Genomic DNA, 18446 nt, shown 5'->3' with positions numbered 1-18446 from the left:
CAATGTCTGTTGGGATCCCATGCAGCCGGACGACGTGGTGAACCAGGAGGTCCGCTGTCTCCTGGGCCGTCGGGAGCTTCGGGAGGGCCACGAAGTGGGCCGCCTTGGAGAATCGGTCCACTATCGTGAAGATGGTGGTGTTGCCCTGGGACGGCGGGAGACCCGTGACAAAATCCAGGCCGATGTGGGACCAGGGGCGATGGGGCACGGGCAGCGGCTGGAGCAGACCCGAAGCCCTACGATGGTCAGCCTTGCCCCTGGCGCAGGTGGTGCAGGCCTGGATATAATCCCGGACGTCGGCCTCTAGGGCTGCCGGACAACTGCCACGGTTCTTCGCACCCCTGGATGACAGGAGAGCTTAGAGCCGTGACAGAAGTCCAGGACTGCAGCCCTAGCTTCTGGTGGGACGTAAAGTCTGTTCTTCGGCCCAGTTCCGGGGTCCGGGCTTCGTGCCAGGGCCTCCCGGACGGTTCTCTCTACGTCCCAGGTGAGGGTGGCCACGATAGTGGACTCCGGGATGATGGGTTCCGGTGGATCCGACAACTCCGTTTTGACTTCATCTTCATGTACCCGGGACAAGGCATCCGATCTCTGGTTCTTGGTCCCGGGACGGTAGGTGATCCGGAAGTCAAAACGGCCGAAGAACAGTGACCAGCGGGCTTGCCTGGGATTCAGCCGCTTGGCGGTCCTGATATACTCCAGGTTCCGGTGGTCAGTGAAAACCGTGAATGGCACGGACGTTCCCTCCAACAGATGTCTCCACTCTTCAAGAGCCTCTTTCACCGCAAGGAGTTCTCGATTGCCGACGTCATAGTTCCGTTCGGCCGGGGTCAACCTGCGGGAAAAATAGGCACACAGGTGAAGGACCTTATCGGTCTTCCCGCTCTGGGAAAGCACAGCTCCTATCCCTGAGTCCGAGGCGTCCACTTCAACCACTAACTGGCGACTAGGATCGGGCTGCACCAGAACGGGTGCAGACGAGAAGCGCCGTTTCAACTCCTTGAACGCGGCATCGCAACGATCCGACCAGGTGAAGGGAACTTTTGGTGAGGTCAGGGCTGTCAGGGGGCTAACTACCTGACTGTAGCCCTTAATGAACCTCCTGTAGAAATTAGCAAAGCCGAGGAACTTGCAGCTTCCTACGGCTAGTGGGTTGGGGCCAGTCTCTCACCGCCGCAACCTTGGCCGGATCAGGAGCGACGGAGTTGGGGGAGATGATAAACCCCAGGAAGGACAAAGAGGTGCGGTGGAACTCACACTTCTCACCCTTCACAAACAGCCGGTTCTCCAACAACCGCTGCAGGACCTGACGTACATGCCGGACATGAGTCTCAGGATCCGGAGAAAAGATGAGTATATCGTCTAGATATACGAAGACGAATCGGTGCAGGAAATCCCGCAAGACATCATTAACTAATGCTTGGAACGTCGCGGGGGCGTTTGTGAGGCCGAACGGCATGACCAGGTACTCAAAGTGACCTAATGGGGTGTTGAATGCCGTCTTCCATTCGTCTCCCTTCCGGATCCGAACCAGGTGATACGCATTTCTAAGATCCAGTTTAGTAAAGATTTTGGCTCCATGCAGGGGGGTGAACACGGAATCTAATAATGGCAACGGGTATCGGTTGCGAACCGTAATCTCATTCAGCCCCCTGTAATCAATACATGGACGAAGTCCGCCATCTTTCTTGCCCACAAAAAAGAAACCTGCCCCCATCGGGGAGGTGGAGTTCCGGATCAGCCCGGCAGCTAATGAGTCCCGGATGTAGGTCTCCATTGATTCGCGCTCAGGTCGTGAGAGGTTGTACAGCCTGCTGGACGGGAACTCAGCGCCTGGAACCAAATCAATGGCACAATCGTACGGACGGTGCGGGGGAAGGGTGAGTGCCAGATCCTTGCTGAAGACGTCAGCAAGATCGTGGTACTCAACTGGCACTGCCGTCAGATTGGGCGGGACTTTGACCTCCTCCTTAGCCTGGGAACCGGGAGGAACCGAGGATCCTAAACACACCCGATGGCAGGTTTCGCTCCACTGAACCACCACCCCAGACGGCCAATCGATCCGGGGATTGTGTTTTAACATCCATGGGATGCCCAAAATCACACGGGAGGTGGCAGGAGTTACAAAAAACTCAATCTCCTCCCGGTGGTTTCCAGACACCACCAGAGTTACTGGTGGTGTCTTGTGTGTGAGTAAAGGGAGGAGGGTGCCATCTAGTGCCTGCACCTGCAATGGCGTAGGAAGCGCCACCAGAGGGAGCCCTACCTCCTTTGCCCATCTGCTGTCTAGCAGATTCCCTTCTGACCCCGTGTCCACCAGTGCTCGGGCTTGAAGGGTTAAATCCCCGCTCAGGATTGTGACTGGGAGTCGTGTGGCAATTTGTGTGTGTCTCACTTGAATGTCTTGACCCCCCCTTAGCCCAGTCTCTAAGGGCGAGTGTTGACGTTTTGGCCGTTTGGGGCAGTCTCTCTGTGTGTGCTCTGTTGAGCTGCAGAGAAAACACTCTCCACGGATCAGCCTTCCCATTTTGGCCCTGTGCGTCTCCCTAACAACGTCAACAGGGGGAGCTGTTGCCCCACAAAGCGCTGCGGCTGTGGAGCGTGGGGAGGGCGGCCCCTTTTCGAACCCGGAAGGGAGAGGGGCGGCGCGTATCCGGTCACGTCCTTCGCCTCGCTCCCGACGGCGTTCCTCTAACCGATTGTCTAATCGTATAACGAGATCAATAAGCCCGTCTAAATCCCGCGGTTCGTCCTTAGCCACCAGGAGCTCCTTTAGGACCAACGATAGTCCGTTTACGAAGGCGGCGCGGTGGGCAGTGTTATTCCAGCCGGACCTCGCAGCCGCGATGCGGAAGTCGACTGCATAAGCAGCTGCGCTCCGGCGCCCCTGTCTCATTGACAGCAGCACGGCTGAAGCGGTCTCTCCTCTATTTGGGTGATCGAACACTGTTCTGAACTCCCTCACAAACCCATCATATGTCAGAAGGAGCCGTGAATTTTGCTCCCAAAGCGCTGTAGCCCAAGCGCGTGCCTTGCCGCGAAGCAGATTAATTACATAAGCTATCTTGCTAGAATCAGTCGCGTACATGACAGGACGTTGTGCGAAGACGAGCGAACACTGCATAAGGAAGTCCGCGCACGTCTCCACACAGCCTCCGTACGGCTCTGGAGGGCTTATGTATGTTTCCGGGGAAGGTGGGAGGGGTCGTTGAACGACCAGTGGAACGTCACTGTTACTCACAGGGTCGACAGGAGGGAGAGCCGCAGCAGCGCCCTGAGGGCGCGCCTCCACCTGCGCGGCGAGAGCCTCCACCCTGCGGTTAAGGAGGACGTTCTGCTCGGTCATTAAATCCAACCGAGCCGTGAAAACGGTGAGGATCCGCTGCAACTCACCGATCATTCCTCCTGCGGGCGCCTGTGCACCCTGTTCTTCCATTGGCCGTTCAACAGCCGGTTGACGCCCCTCGGGATCCATGACGTTGGCCGAGATATCCTGTTGGGAAAGTGTAAGTACACGGACCCACAACAGGGGGCGCAAATGAACGTTCAATGGAATAGGTCAAATAACACACTTTACTGTTGCGAACGTGCACAACAAACACAACAGATTACACAATAGATCAGAGGTCAAATTACAAGGTGTCGTGTGGGCAGGCTCGAAGATAGGAGACGCCTGTCCAAAGCAGAACCGGAACCACACGATTTCCTCCGCCACCAGACCCCGGGAATACTGGAGCCGCCAAGTCCCGAACTCCCAGGTGGCCACTGCCTCCGCGTGTCGGACCTGGTACTGCTGGCGAGGAACAAAAACACAATTAAACGTGGGTGCGTCTGCACCCAGCAATCTGCACGGCAGGGAAGCTACCTCCACCTCTCGTTGGAGAAAAAGTCTGTTATCACTCACAAAAATCACAAAAAGGGCTTTCTATCAAGCAGTCAGGCTGAGGATATTACCTTTCAGGTAGAACGATATCTCGGCAAAGAGGTGGAGATGACGTCTTGCTGATATACCGATGCAGATCAGATGAGTGGTGACAGCTGTCACAGGTGATGAGTGTCAGCCTGTCACCCCGGCTGCTCCTGTGAGGCGGCAGCGCCCTCTGGTGCCTGGAGCCCGCACTCCAGGCAGGGTGCCCTCTGGTGCTGGTGGGCCAGCAGTACCTCCTCTTCAGCGGCCCACACAACACTTTGCCATGAAGCTCAAAACTGAGCTCAGCTGCATCCTGTTTCCACTGATCATCCTTGAGATGTTTCTGCAGTTTAATTTCAGTCCACCTGGGGTAAATTCAGTTGATTGGACATGATTTGGAAAGGAACACACCTGTCAACATATAAGGTCCCACAGTTGACAGTGTATGTCAGACCACAAACCAAGCATGAAGTCCACCAGGACTCTTCATAGAGCTGGCCGCCCGTCTAAACTAAGCGATTGGGGTAAAAGCACCTTAGTCAGTGAGGTGACCAAGAACCTGATGGTCACTGTCAGAGCTTCAACATTCCTCTGTGAGGAGAGAAGAACCTTCCAGAAGGACAACCATCTCTGCAGCAATCCACCAATCAGGCCTGTATGGTAGAGTGGCCAGATGGAAGCCACTCCTTAGTGAAAGGCACGTGGCAGCCCACCTGGAGTTTGTCGAAAGGCACCTGAAGGACTCTCAGACCATGAGAAACAAAATTCTCTGGTCTGATGAGACAAAGATTGAACTCTTTGGCGTGAATGCCAGATGTCATATTTGGAGGAAACCAGGCACCATCCCTACAGTGAAGCATGGTGGTGGCAGCATCATGCTGTGAGGATGTTTTTCAGCAGCAGGAATTGGGAGACTAGTCAGGATTGAGGGAAGTATGAATGCAGCAATGTACAGAGACATCCTGGATGAAAACCTGCTCCAGAGCGCTCTTGACCTCAGACTGGGGTGATGGTTCATCTATGGTTCATCTATCAGCAGGACAGCGACCCTAAGAACACAGCCAATATATCAAAGGAGTGGCTTCAGGACAACTCTGTGAATGTCCTTGAGTGGCCCAGCCAGAGCCCAGACCTGAATCTGATTGAACATCTCTGGAGAGATCTGGAAATGGTTCTGCACCGACGCTCTCCATCCAACCTGATGGAGCTTGAGAGGTGCTGCAAAGAGGAATGGTCAAAACTGCCCAAAGATAGGTGCACCAAGCTTGTGGCATCATATTCAAGAAGACTTGAGGCTGTAATTGCTGCCAAATGTGCGTCAACAAAGTACTGAGGAAAGGCTGTGAATACTTACAGTATGTACATGTGATTTCTTAGTTTTTATATTTAATAAATTAGCCAAAGTTTCAAAAACTGTTTTTCATGTTGTCATTATGGGGTGTTGTGAGTAGAATTTTGAGGAAAAAATGAATGTACTCAATTTTGAAATAAGGTTGTAACATAACAAAATGTGAAAAAAGTGAAGCGCTATAAATGCTTTCTGGATGCACTGTATCTAACTTTATATGTGTGTGTGTAGGAAAAAAATACATACAAAATAGGTCTTAATAGGTTCATAAAATGAAAATCACTTAGTAAAAATGATATTAGCAATGTGACATCCAGTCATGTGTAACAAGCAACCAGGGTCACCGGTAGCTGAAATTCACTGAGGTTAATAATTTGTAAAACATTTTTATATATGTATTATGTTTATATTAAAGACATAAAGACATGGATGACCTCTAATTTCCTGCTTTTAAACTCAAATAAAACTGAAGTTATTGTACTTGGCCCCACAAATCTTAGAAACATGGTGTCTAACCAGATCCTTACTGTGGATGGCATTACCCTGACCTCTAGTAATACTGTGAGAAATCTTGGAGTCATTTTTGATCAGGATATGTCATTCAAAGCGCATATTAAACAAATATGTAGGACTGCTTTTTTGCATTTACGCAATATCTCTAAAATTAGAAAGGTCTTGTCTCAGAGTGATGCTGAAAAACTAATTCATGCATTTATTTCCTCTAGGCTGGACTATTGTAATTCATTATTATCAGGTTGTCCTAAAAGTTCCCTGAAAAGCCTTCAGTTAATTCAAAATGCTGCAGCTAGAGTGCTGACAGGGACTAGAAGGAGAGAGCATATCTCACCCATATTGGCCTCTCTTCATTGGCTTCCTGTTAATTCTAGAATAGAATTTAAAATTCTTCTTCTTACTTATAAGGTTTTGAATAATCAGGTCCCATCTTATCTTAGGGACCTCGTAGTACCATATCACCCCAATAGAGCGCTTCGCTCTCAGACTGCAGGCTTACTTGTAGTTCCTAGGGTTTGTAAGAGTAGAATGGGAGGCAGAGCCTTCAGCTTTCAGGCTCCTCTCCTGTGGAACCAGCTCCCAATTCAGATCAGGGAGACAGACACCCTCTCTACTTTTAAGATTAGGCTTAAAACTTTCCTTTTTGCTAAAGCTTATAGTTAGGGCTGGATCAGGTGACCCTGAACCATCCCTTAGTTATGCTGCTATAGACTTAGACTGCTGGGGGGTTCCCATGATGCATTGTTTCTTTCTCTTTTTGCTCTGTATGCACCACTCTGCATTTAATCATTAGTGATTGATCTCTGCTCTCCTCCACAGCATGTCTTTTTCCTGGTTCTCTCCCTCAGCCCCAACCAGTCCCAGCAGAAGACTGCCCCTCCCTGAGCCTGGTTCTGCTGGAGGTTTCTTCCTGTTAAAAGGGAGTTTTTCCTTCCCACTGTCGCCAAGTGCTTGCTCACAGGGGGTCGTTTTGACCGTTGGGGTTTTTACGTAATTATTGTATGGCTTTGCCTTACAATATAAAGCGCCTTGGGGCAACTGTGTGTTGTGATTTGGCGCTATATAAATAAAATTGATGATGAATTGGTGATTGATGAAAGGGAGGTGTCAGGTTGTGTTTTTGGTTGGTTAGGGGTATTGGTAAGCCTCACTTATGTTTCTGATTGTTTTTGAGTTATCATGTTGACAAATGGGAGAGGATGGATTCATTTATCTATTCATTCTATTTATCTGTTCACTGCGTTTTACCGGATACTTGAGTAGGCTTTTCCAACTCCTTGGAATATGTCAGGCAGGTTCATCATTATCACTTTAACCCCCAAATCTCATCCTAATTCTCAGTTTGTCTTTTAAGGCACCTTGGGGCAACTGTTTGTTGTAATTTGGCGCTATATAAATAAAATTGATTTGATTTGATATTATGTATGTTTCCCTCCATCTCCTCCATCTAGATTTCTGCCAACTGAAACTGGACCCCAACACGGCCTACAAGGAGCTGCACATCTCTGACACCAACAGGAAGGTCATCCGCACCAGGGACCTGCAGCCTTATCCAGATAACCCAGAGAGATTTGACAGCTTTGCCCAGGTACTGTGCCGAGAGGCCCTGTTCGGAGGCCGCTTCTACTGGGAAATCGAGTGGAGTGGGGAGTTTTCCATCGGAGTGGCCTACAGAAGCATCAGCCGGAAAGGCAAAGGCTCGCTCTGCCTGCTGGGCTACAATGATAAATCTTGGAGTCTGCTGTGTTCTGACTCCGGTTACTCTGCTTGGCACAATCGAGTGGACAGACCCGTTAATGGACCCCACTCCCCCAGAATAGGTGTGTACCTGGACCACACTGCCGGGGTACTGGCATTTTATAGCATAGGCAGCAGCATGACCCTGCTGCACAGGTTTGAGACCACATTTGTCGAGCCCCTCTATCCAGGTTTTGGAGTTGGGACCTCAGTCAAGATCTGCAATGTCAAATGAATTATGATTTTACAGCTCTGATTTGATAACTGAAAATTTGGGGATATTTTATGTATTTTTTTTTCACATAATATACAACAGTGCTCTTTGAATATATATTTTTGAAGTAATTTGTAACTATATCAAAACCACATTAAGAACATTATATTGTTTATTTTTGAAAAAAAATGAATTCCTCTTTAATATGTTTATACTTATTTTTATGAACTTATATACAGTGCATCCAGAAAGTATTCACAGTGCTACTCTTTTTTTCACATTCTGTTCTGTTACAGCCTTATTTCAAAATGGAGTACATTCATTTTCCCCCTCAAAATTCTACTCAAAAACACCCTATAATGACAATATGAAAAAAGGTGTGTTTTTTTTTTTTTGGCTAATTTAATAATTTAATAAATAATAAATTAATAAATTTGCCAAAATCAAAAAAAAAAAAAACTTCTTTGACACTGTCATTATGGGGTATTGTGTGTAGAAGTTTGAGGAAATACATGAATTTCAGCCATTTTGTAATAAGGCTGTAACATAACAAAATGTGAAAAAAGTGACGCGCTGTGAATACTTCTGGAATCACTGTATATCACATATGGTGCATTATTTTTCCTGTTAAATCATTTTTTTTCATGTTACATCTCATACATTATTAGAAAAACAAATTAGAAAATCACACAAGCACAATAAAATGAAACTGATAATAACCATTGGATACTTTTGTACCATGTTGGTATGTAAAAAAGTTTAAGGCACCAAACCTGTAAATATAGGTGTGTTACACAATCAAGCTTTTACATTAGCACCCATTGCTTCATATGATGCAAAACTATGTAACTATGGATCATCATTACCTTCATGGCATTTCTCACGAATACTCATTACATTGTCAACAATACTATTGCATCTTTAAATGAACATTTTGTATTCTGACACAATGTATGTTATGAAGCAATATTCATCATACAGGAATGTATATCACAAAGGTATAATACTTTCAACTCACTGAGAATATATCAGCATATCTTTAAATTTTGTTATGGTTTGACATTTTCTGATTTAACACAGCATTATTATTATTATTATTATTATTATTATTATTATATGCATTAAATTTAATGGTATAATGGACACAACTTGAGTGAAATTATTGTATTTTTTTAAACCACTTTCATTTATGTGAAATCTAAAATGATTGCTAACATTCAAGATTTGTTGCTTTATCTGTTTTTGCATGACACAAACATATACTGAGCCAAACTGTGCTTTACTAACTGCATTTTTTCCACTGTGCATATTTGTTTTTTTTATTGACAATAAACTGTGGTTGAACATGGATCCTGTCTTCAGCCTCAGTCACTCTCTGACTAAGATTTTACCTTTGTCGCTGAGATTAACTGAGCAAGTGAACGTACTCTCACTTAACACAATTTATACATAGTTTATTCATTATTTAGTTTGTTTTGGCAACTAGATAGTGCAATTAAAAATGAATGATTTACTTAACACACAACTCAGTCCAGGGACAAGAACCTGGTGAAATTAAGAAACAGGAAGACGATCGTTGTGAAAGAATGAGAGAGAATAGACCCACCTAAAGGTCTGTGAGATCAGATTTTATGGTTCTGCTATTGACCTATAAATTTATTCACGGACTGGCACCTCCCTACTTATTTGATCTAATCAAGCCCTACGTACCGGCCCGGGCTCTGTGTTCTCAGGGCGGAGGGCTACTTTGTGTCCCTAGGGTGATTTAAAAAATCTGCGGGCCACAGAGCTTTCTCTTATCGTGCACCTGTTCTGTGGAATGATCTCCCATCATCAATGAAACAGACTATGTAAAAACTTTAATGTCCAGACTTAAGACACATTTATTCTCCCTCTTGTATGGCTAGCATACTGGCATAGTATGATACTATGTGTCCTATCCTTCTAAATTTATTTTATTAGTAATGGAACAGGTCTTGGCATCAACTCTATCTAAATTCGGGCTCTGTTAGTGAAGCTTAGGGCTTCATTAATGGCGATCACCTTAGTATTTTCTCTGCTTTTCTGTTGATTTAATGCTGATGAATTATACCTTAGATGTGTTTTTTTTTTTCCCAGCAGACTGATTCTGCTCTTTTTCTCTCTGATGTATGGAGGAAAATGCACAGGCGTGGCATCTGTAGACAAAGGGATGCTGGAATGACCGCGAGATGCCATACCTGAAGCTGATGCAGCAGATGTTTTGATTTCCTATTTTCTGTTTCTAGAGCTTTGTAAAAACTTTATAAAACCATTATAACTGTTAATTTCCTGTATATTTGTATTGTCAATTGTGTCTGTAGCATGGCCCAAGCAGAGGGTCACCCGTTTGGGTCTGGTCTGCTTGAGGTTTCTTCCTCAGTATCATCACAGGGAGTTTTTCCTTACCACTGCCGCATGTGTACTTACTCTAGGGGTTGGTAAGGTTAGACCTTACTTGTGTGAAGCACCTTGAGGCAGCTTTGCTGTGATTTGGCACTATATAAAATGTAATAAATTGAAATTAAAGGAACTGTGGAGTCTTTCTGTTGTTTGTAGGTAAAGCTTATATTGTATGTGTGAATTAACAACCTTTTCTGTATGCAGCGAGTTTGTGAAATTTTATTCAAAATGCATATTTGCACATTTCCCCCACGAACAAATTATTCATACTACCGCTGACCTCCCCTAAGATAAAAAATAAATAAAAATAACCCTCTGGAGCTGCTGCGGTTCTCAGCAGGAGTGACTTTTCGCTTTGCTTTGTGAAATCCAAAAACTGTAGCCTGAAGGTAGTTTTGCAAACAAACAGGAGACAGGATATGAAAGAATGAGAAATGAAATCTGACGTTAATCCATGTGACAGAGGATATTAAGTCTAAAGATCATATAAGAGAAATACAGTACAAAACAAAGTTAAGAAAAACATTCCGTTTACTCCTACTGCACATTATTTATTTATTTATTTATTGAGGATTTATTTCATTCATTTAAAATAAAAACAGAAAAGCAAAATTAACAAAACATTACAAACCATTGAACGAAAAGGAGCAGTTTGGAAGAACAAGTCTTATATATTCTGCCCCTTTTTTACAATACAATCTTGCAAAGCATCATCAATCGACATCATTGCATTTCTATGACTTTGTCACATGTCACCGACTTCTTTCCTAATTTTAACCATTATTTAAAAGACTACATCCCTAATAGATTACATTTTAAACTTCAAACATTCTAAACATTATTAACAGATTACATTTTTGGCTTTGTCACAGCCCACTGACTTATTTCATAGTTTCATACGTACGAAATACATCAAGTTTAATATGTTTTTTTTAAATAATTTAAGCGACCTTGATTCTTTGATTTCTTTGTTGAGGTTGTTCCATAATTTTACACCATTCACTGCAATACTCCGTTCATTTATCTTGGTTCTGAATCTTGGTTTTTTAAAGACTTCTATGCCCTTCAAATTATAACTACTTACTCTTTTTTCAAACATATTTTGAATGTTTATTGGTAAGGTATTGTTACATTATTTGTAGTAATTTCAAATCAACTATATCATGAAATTTAAGTACCCTATACTTAATGAACAATGGATTAGATGGATCTCTAAATCGACTGTTGCCAATCACTTTTAAAGCTTTTTTCTGCAAAATAAATAATGGTTGTGTATAAGTTGTACATGTTGATCCCCAGATTTCTACACAATAAGTCAAATATGGAACAATCAATGTCTAGTCACCTAACCTGCATGTCTTTGGAAGTGGGAGGAGGGAACCCACGCAAACACAACACAGAAAGGCCCAGATGGGAAGCGTTCCAACAACCTTCTTGCTGTCAGGCAAAAGTGCTAACCACTAAGCCACCCATTTGTTGACATGTTTAATGAAATTATGGCACATTTTTCACATTTGATTTGAGCGAAGATGAATGATATTTCACTTCTTATGATGTATTTGTTTTGGATGGGAATTTGACTCACACGTTGCCTCATTTTAGGGGACACTCTTTATCTTGTCCTGGGTGCATGTGGGGGTGCTGTTTCACCATGCTATATACAAATGAGTGAAATATGTTTGTTATTGGGACAGATTATAAAAAATATGAATTAAAATTATCATTCATCTGTGTGATCACACAGATCTAATCAAATCTGCGCATTTCACGTCCACAGCCGCAATAAACAGCTGAGATTTGTGGGTTAAAACAGCGTGCGCAAACATCAACATCCAAATTACCACAAACCCTGTCAAAGTAAAATAAAAATAAACCCTAGCAGCTCCAATGAAGACAAAGCAAAAGAGAAAAAAATGAACATCTTACTCACTCACCCTTTTTAAAGATTTCCAAATGTAAAGTCCACACCATCTTAGAAACCCGACGCACGCATCATGCAAGATAGCCAGTCGGGAGAACATGTGCAGTTTCACTATGAGTCCTCACGCATGCATCACATGCAAGATTGCCCGCCAGAGAATAATGTCCGACAGCAGCGCTGCCTTCGTCTTAAGTTCTATCACAGTTGTGGCATGTTATAGTCCATTCTAATCCAGTTACATTTGTTCCGAAAACCTGAATGGTTAATTGTGTGAGATTTCTGACCTATGGCGCTGTCAGCTGAGAGTGAGAGAAACTGGTGGAGAAACTGGTGAGTGACGACGCTGTTGCTACGGTAAGCTTCGCGGACTGAATTGCGTACAGAAAAATAACCCATAGAAACAATGGAATTGGATTAGAGTGGGAATAACCCCCTTGTGTTTGATGATTTGCAGATGTTAATGCTAGATGCAAATTGAGTTTTACCAGTGACCAGTTAGTGGAGCCAGTAAAACGACCTAATTATCTCCTGAAAATAATGTATTCTGACTCTTTCCAGTGTTACAAATACATCCGCATGTCCAGGCAGTCTGTAAAAACAGCGTGGTGGAGACAGTCCACGTACATCATGTTCACAGCAGCAGTCAACCAGCATCCTGTAACATAAACAGCAGCATCACCACACTTTAAGTTCCTAAATCCGACAGACTCTGAAAAGAGTTAAGAGTTTCAGGGTGAAGTGTGTCACCTCTGTAAATCCGAGCCATCACTTTCAAACAGTGATGGGAATAACGGTGTTGAAATAAACGGCGTTAGTAACGCCGTTACTTTTTTCAGTGACGATTAATCTAACTAATTACTCTGACTGTCACTATAACGCCGTTACCATTACTGACACCCCGTTACTGCACGTTACTGAAGCCGCTCAGTAAACTTTTTTTTATACTTTGCGCATACAGACACAGGACTCTCAGGCGCAAGTGTGTGTGTCTTTGTCAGTGTGTGTGTGTGTGTGTGTGAGTGACAAGGGAGGGGAGGGTGAGATAACCGCCTAAGCAATGATGATTGGCTAAGGTATAGTAAGATTACGTCTTCAGCCAATCAGAGAAACTAGGTGGGCGGGTGTTTAGAGCACATAGCGAGAGATGGCGAGTGAGGAGGACTCAAGTGGGAAGACAGCGTTTGCCAGATGGAAATACACACACTACTTTAACCTCTTTGAGGTCAAAGGTAAAAATGTACACGTCGAGTGTACATTATGTCCCCGAGCAAAAACTTTGTCCACGTCTTGTGTAAGCAACTCCAACCTACTGAAACACCTGTCGACGGCTCATGCTTCCACTAAACTAGTGGCCCAAGACACAGGTAGCAGGGCTGGTGTTAACGTGGGGTCTGCTAACAAAGGGCACGGTGAAGGACCCTCAGCGTGTGAGCAGCAAAAGCTTGATTTTTGTGCATCAGCTCCCCAAAAACTAACGCAGACAGAGCTCTATGACTTGATAGGGAGATATATTGTGGAGAACATGCTGCCGATGTCAACAGTGAAGTCAGACTCCTTCAGGGCTCTGATAGGGAAAATACTGAGAAAAGGAGGCGTCAGCCCGCCTTGTAGAAAGACATTTTCGAAATACATTGATGCCAAATATGTTAAAATGAATGCTGAGCTAACTAGTTACTTTTATAGCGGAGTAACTCAGTTAGTAACTCAGTTACTTTTTGGGAGAAGTAACTAGTAACTATAACTAATTACTTTTTCAAAGTAACGTGCCCAACACTGCTTTGAAATAAAATCTCTGAAGCTTCATTATTGGACATAACCGCATTTGTTTCACTGTGTCTGTAAGCAAAGCTTGTACTCGTATAATGAGTTGGAATGGCATGTGAGTCCAGAATGTCTTTAGAACCTTAAACCTCAACAATTTTTAGAGGAACTCATCTCTTTTATTTCGTTAATTATGTAATTTTTTAATGTTAATTTACTGTCTTAATGTATTCACAAATTGTTTAGGTTTAGGTTCTTGTTATCATATACACAGGGTTGGGAGGGTTACTTTAAAAATGTATTCCGATACAGTTACTAGTTACCTGTTGAAAAATGTAATCAGTAACGTAATCCAAGTACCATAATATTAAAGTAATGTCATTTGATTACTTTCAATTACTTCTGGATTACTCCAATATCAAATATACTAATACAGACAAAATAAACTAAATATACGTGTTGTGTGGGCCGCTGAAGAGGAGGTACTGCTGGCCCACCACCACCAGAGGGCGCCCTGCCTGGAGTGCGGGCTCCAGGCACCAGAGGGCGCCGCCGCCCCACAGGAGCAGCCTCGGTAACAGCTGTCACCCATCACCTGAGACAGCTGACGGCAATTATCACTGGGGTATATCAGCAGGACGGCATCTCCACCTCATCGCCGAGATATCGTTTCTATCAGAGAGGTAACGTATCGAAGCTACGGAGTGTATCTTTTTGGATTCGTGCTTAGTTTGTGGATTACTGTTCCAACGAGAGGTGGAGGTAACTTCCCTGCTGTTCGGAGTCCTGGGTGCAAACGCGCCCCCATCTAACTGTCCTTTGTTCCTCGCCAGCAGTACCAGGTCCGACACGCGGAGGCAGTGGCCACCTGGGAGTTCGGGACTTGGCGGCTCCAGTATTCCCGGGGTCCTGTGGCGGAGGAAGCCGTGTGGTTCCGGTCTTACCTTGGAGAGGCGTCTCCTATCTTCGAGCCTGCCCACACGACACTTTTGTGAATTGACTGTTGTCCATTGCTGTGATTGGTTGTATTTGTTGTGCACATTCACAACAGTAAAGCGTTGTTATTTTGACTTACTCCATTGTCCGTTCATTTGCGCCCCCTGTTGTGGGTCCGTGTTCCTACACTTTCCCAACAATACGACCACATAGTACAGTTTATTAAGCAAAAATCAAACTGTTTCATTTCCATGGCATGCTCTCTTTTACTTCACATTATGAATTAAGAGCACCACAATATTGTTTTAAACACACCCAGTGTTCACCTGCTAAATTTTCAACAAAAAATGACAAACAAATGAAGGATAATGAAAACTCAGGCGTGTGCGGATGAATTTGTAATTAAAAGTGGCAGAACAATATACAAAACAAAAAAAGTCTACTACTTGTTCAGTAAATTCGCACCATGTTTAACATATCAGTCCACTTATTGAACTTTCAAAACAAAAGCATAATGAAAACCATGAAGTAAATCCTGTCAGTAAGGAGGCGTGGTCACCATTTTAATTCCGGGCAAGTTAGTGATTTGCGTGAATAGAAGTTCAAGAAACAGGTGGAATATGCCAGAAAGCTGCGCATGTTGGCAAAGTCACAAACGGAGGAACAAGGGAGACAATATTTCCTTACATAAGTAAGTGGTTTTGGTTCTTCTTGTCACTTTGTCTGTGATATTTGGATGATAAACAGCTGTATGTCTCCTGCCGTGTGGCCCGATGACACGAACCATTAACTCTTCACTTATGTCTAGTTGATATTTTCCACTGTTAGACCAAAGTCTAGTTAAAATACTTGTCGTTAGTGATTAAATTGTTCGACAAGACTGGGGATTTTTTTTAAATTTGCACCTTAAAATAATGAGATTATAATGACCCGCGCTGTGCCGCTCACAGTCACACCCACACACACACACACACACCCACACACACACACACACACCCACACACACCCACACACACACACACACACACACACACACACCCACACACCCACACACACACACACACACACACACACCCACACACACACACACACACACACACACACACACACACCCACACACACCCACACACACACACCACTGACTTCAGGAATGAAACTCGGTCAATAAAGGATAATTGTGTTAAAATATAATATGTATAATATAAATGTATTGTAATGGTTTTAGGAGCTGGACGCCTCAGCAGCTTGAACAGCGCAGATCCGTGTAACTTTCAACACTAATATTTGAGAATGTGTGTGTGTCAGAGTAAGTTTAATACTTTCCTGACGTAATTTAATGTCATTTAATTTTACTGGCTCGATATCCAGGTCAAAATGGCATTTTTTAACACGTATTTTGCGAGCATTTTTCTGAGTGTGTTCAGTCGCGGATCTCCATTGAAAATGCATTAACATCCGGGAACTTCATCAATATTTTGCCCGGTTAGGTGACGTCATGTCGCTGTTCGTGAAGGGACGATTTCATTTCAAAGAAAAAAAAAAAATATATAAAGATAACAGGAAGGGGGGCAGCTTTTGAGAATTTAAACTAAAAATTGTCCATTCTAGGGGTACCCAAAGGGCAAAAGCCAGGTACGACAGCCCAAGTCCCTTCATCATGTCCATAAGGCTGGAGAAGTTTGTTGAGTGGACAATCTCATTCTGGGTTTGTCAGTACATGACCTTCAGTGAGACAGTCAGAGTCCGTGGACATTTTTAAGTCAAGACTTAAAACCTATTTTTATTCTCTTTCTTATTAGTTTTTATTTTGTTATGTTTTATTCTTTTACTTCTGTTTTTAATTAGGTATTTGATTTTTTTTATTTTTTTATTTTTTTTTATTTTTTATGTTGAACTGTTCTGTGTGAGGCACCTTGAGACGGCTTTTGTTGTAATTTGGCACTTTATAAGCTGATTAAATTGAAATTGAACAACATTTTATTGAGTCTTAAAGTAAATAAATATGAAATTGGTTACTGGATCCTTAAACTCTGGACATAATAAACTCTACATGGTGGATCCTTGATCTCTGGACATAAACAGAAATAAAAGCATTTCCTTTCAGACATTATTATTGGCATGAATGTCTTTCCATACCTATGAGCTGAGCTCTTGCAGATGTGCTGCAGGTCAGGTTCATAAAGAACGCAGGATGTCTCATTTTGGGAGGAAAAAACGTTTTAGTCGATTGTAGTTTATCGTCTGTATTACAGCATTTGTAAAGAGGTGTCATTTTATTTAAAGCGGCAATTCGTTTTGAAGTTATTAATTCCGAGAGTCAGAGAGCCGTGCAGCGTTTGAAGCTCTGACAAAACGGAGGCCGATTCTCGTTTCTCGACTGCAACAACACCAGAGTCCCAGTTAGTGACTTTAATCCACACAAAAGTGACTCATGATATTTTAATGGCTTTCAGAGGGGTTAAGAAGCGGACTTACCGCTTCTGAAGAGCAGCGAATTAAAGAGCCACAAGCCATTGAATCGAAGCATTGCTTCGATTCACGCTTCAAACTGGAGTAGCACTGCAGAAACGGTTGATTACAGAAGCTGTATTGAAAATCATAACGGTCCAAAATAATTGTAACGGCCCAAAATTATAGCGTAATGGGCCGTAACGCAAGTCTGCGCTAGCTAGAACCCTGGTTAATATCATAAAATGCATTAAAATTGCAATCCTGCGAACTAATCCCCATTTTTACTAAATATACCTGTAATCTGAATACGTCTTTTTTTCTGTAACTGTAGCGGAATACAGTTACCTTTTTTTTGTATCCTAATTACGTAACGCCGTTACATGTATTCCGTTACTCCCCAAGCCTGCATATCAATCAATCAATCAACTTTTTTCTTATATAGCGCCAAATCACAACAAACAGTTGCCCCAAGGCGCTTTATATTGTAAGGCAAGGCCATACAATAATTATGAAAAACCCCAACGGTCAAAACGACCCCCTATGAGCAAGCACTTGGTCACAGTGGGAAGGAAAAACTCCCTTTTAACAGGAAGAAACCTCCAGCAGAACCAGGCTCAGGGAGGGGCAGTCTTCTGCTGAGACTGGTTGGGGCTGAGGGAGAGAACCAAGAAAAAGACATGCTGTGGAGGGGAGCAGAGATCGATCACTAATGATTAAATGCAGAGTGATGCATACAGAGCAAAAAGAGAAAGAAACAGTGCATCATGGGAACCCCCCCACAGTCTACGTCTAAAGCAACATAACCAAGGGATGGTCCAGGGTCACCCGATCCAGCCCTAACTATAAGCCTTAGCGAAAAGGAAAGTTTTAAGCCTAATCTTAAAAGTAGAGAGGGTATCTGTCTCCCTGATCTGAATTGGGAGCTGGTTCCACAGGAGAGGAGCCTGAAAGCTGAAGGCTCTGCCTCCCATTCTACTCTTACAAACCCTAGGAACTACAAGTAAGCCTGCAGTCTGAGAGCGAAGCGCTCTAATGGGGTAATATGGTACTACGAGGTCCCTAAGATAAGATGGGACCTGATTATTCAAAACCTTATAAGTAAGAAGAAGAATTTTAAATTCTATTCTAGAATTAACAGGAAGCCAATGAAGCGAGGCCAACACGGGTGAGATATGCTCTCTCCTGCTAGTCCCCGTCAGTACTCTAGCTGCAGCATTCTGAACCAACTGAAGGC

At 43.7% G+C, this 18446-nt stretch overlaps 1 protein-coding gene and 1 long non-coding RNA gene across 2 annotated transcripts in view; one reads left to right on the top strand and one right to left on the bottom strand.

Annotated features, from left to right (window-relative positions):
• The window catches only part of ftr82 (finTRIM family, member 82), a 21858-nt gene extending 14071 nt beyond the window's left edge, over window positions 1–7787 (top strand). The window contains exon 7 of the mRNA XM_034178996.1: window positions 7223–7787. Within this exon, the coding sequence (XP_034034887.1) occupies window positions 7223–7743 (521 nt within the window). The 3' untranslated portion in view covers window positions 7744–7787. The remainder of the gene's footprint in view (window positions 1–7222) is intronic.
• LOC117517860 overlaps window positions 1–18446 on the bottom strand; it is a 20051-nt gene extending 1605 nt beyond the window's left edge. Inside the window, exons 1-2 of the long non-coding RNA XR_004562871.1 lie at window positions 18436–18446; window positions 12842–13008 (exon numbers count right to left, since the gene is read on the bottom strand). This is a non-coding gene — a long non-coding RNA (uncharacterized LOC117517860). The remainder of the gene's footprint in view (window positions 1–12841; window positions 13009–18435) is intronic.

The sequence above is a fragment of the Thalassophryne amazonica genome, chromosome 9 (assembly GCF_902500255.1).
Source record: "Thalassophryne amazonica chromosome 9, fThaAma1.1, whole genome shotgun sequence".
NCBI classification, from domain to species: Eukaryota; Metazoa; Chordata; class Actinopteri; order Batrachoidiformes; family Batrachoididae; genus Thalassophryne; species Thalassophryne amazonica.
This window is presented reverse-complemented; position numbering and strand designations above follow the sequence as displayed.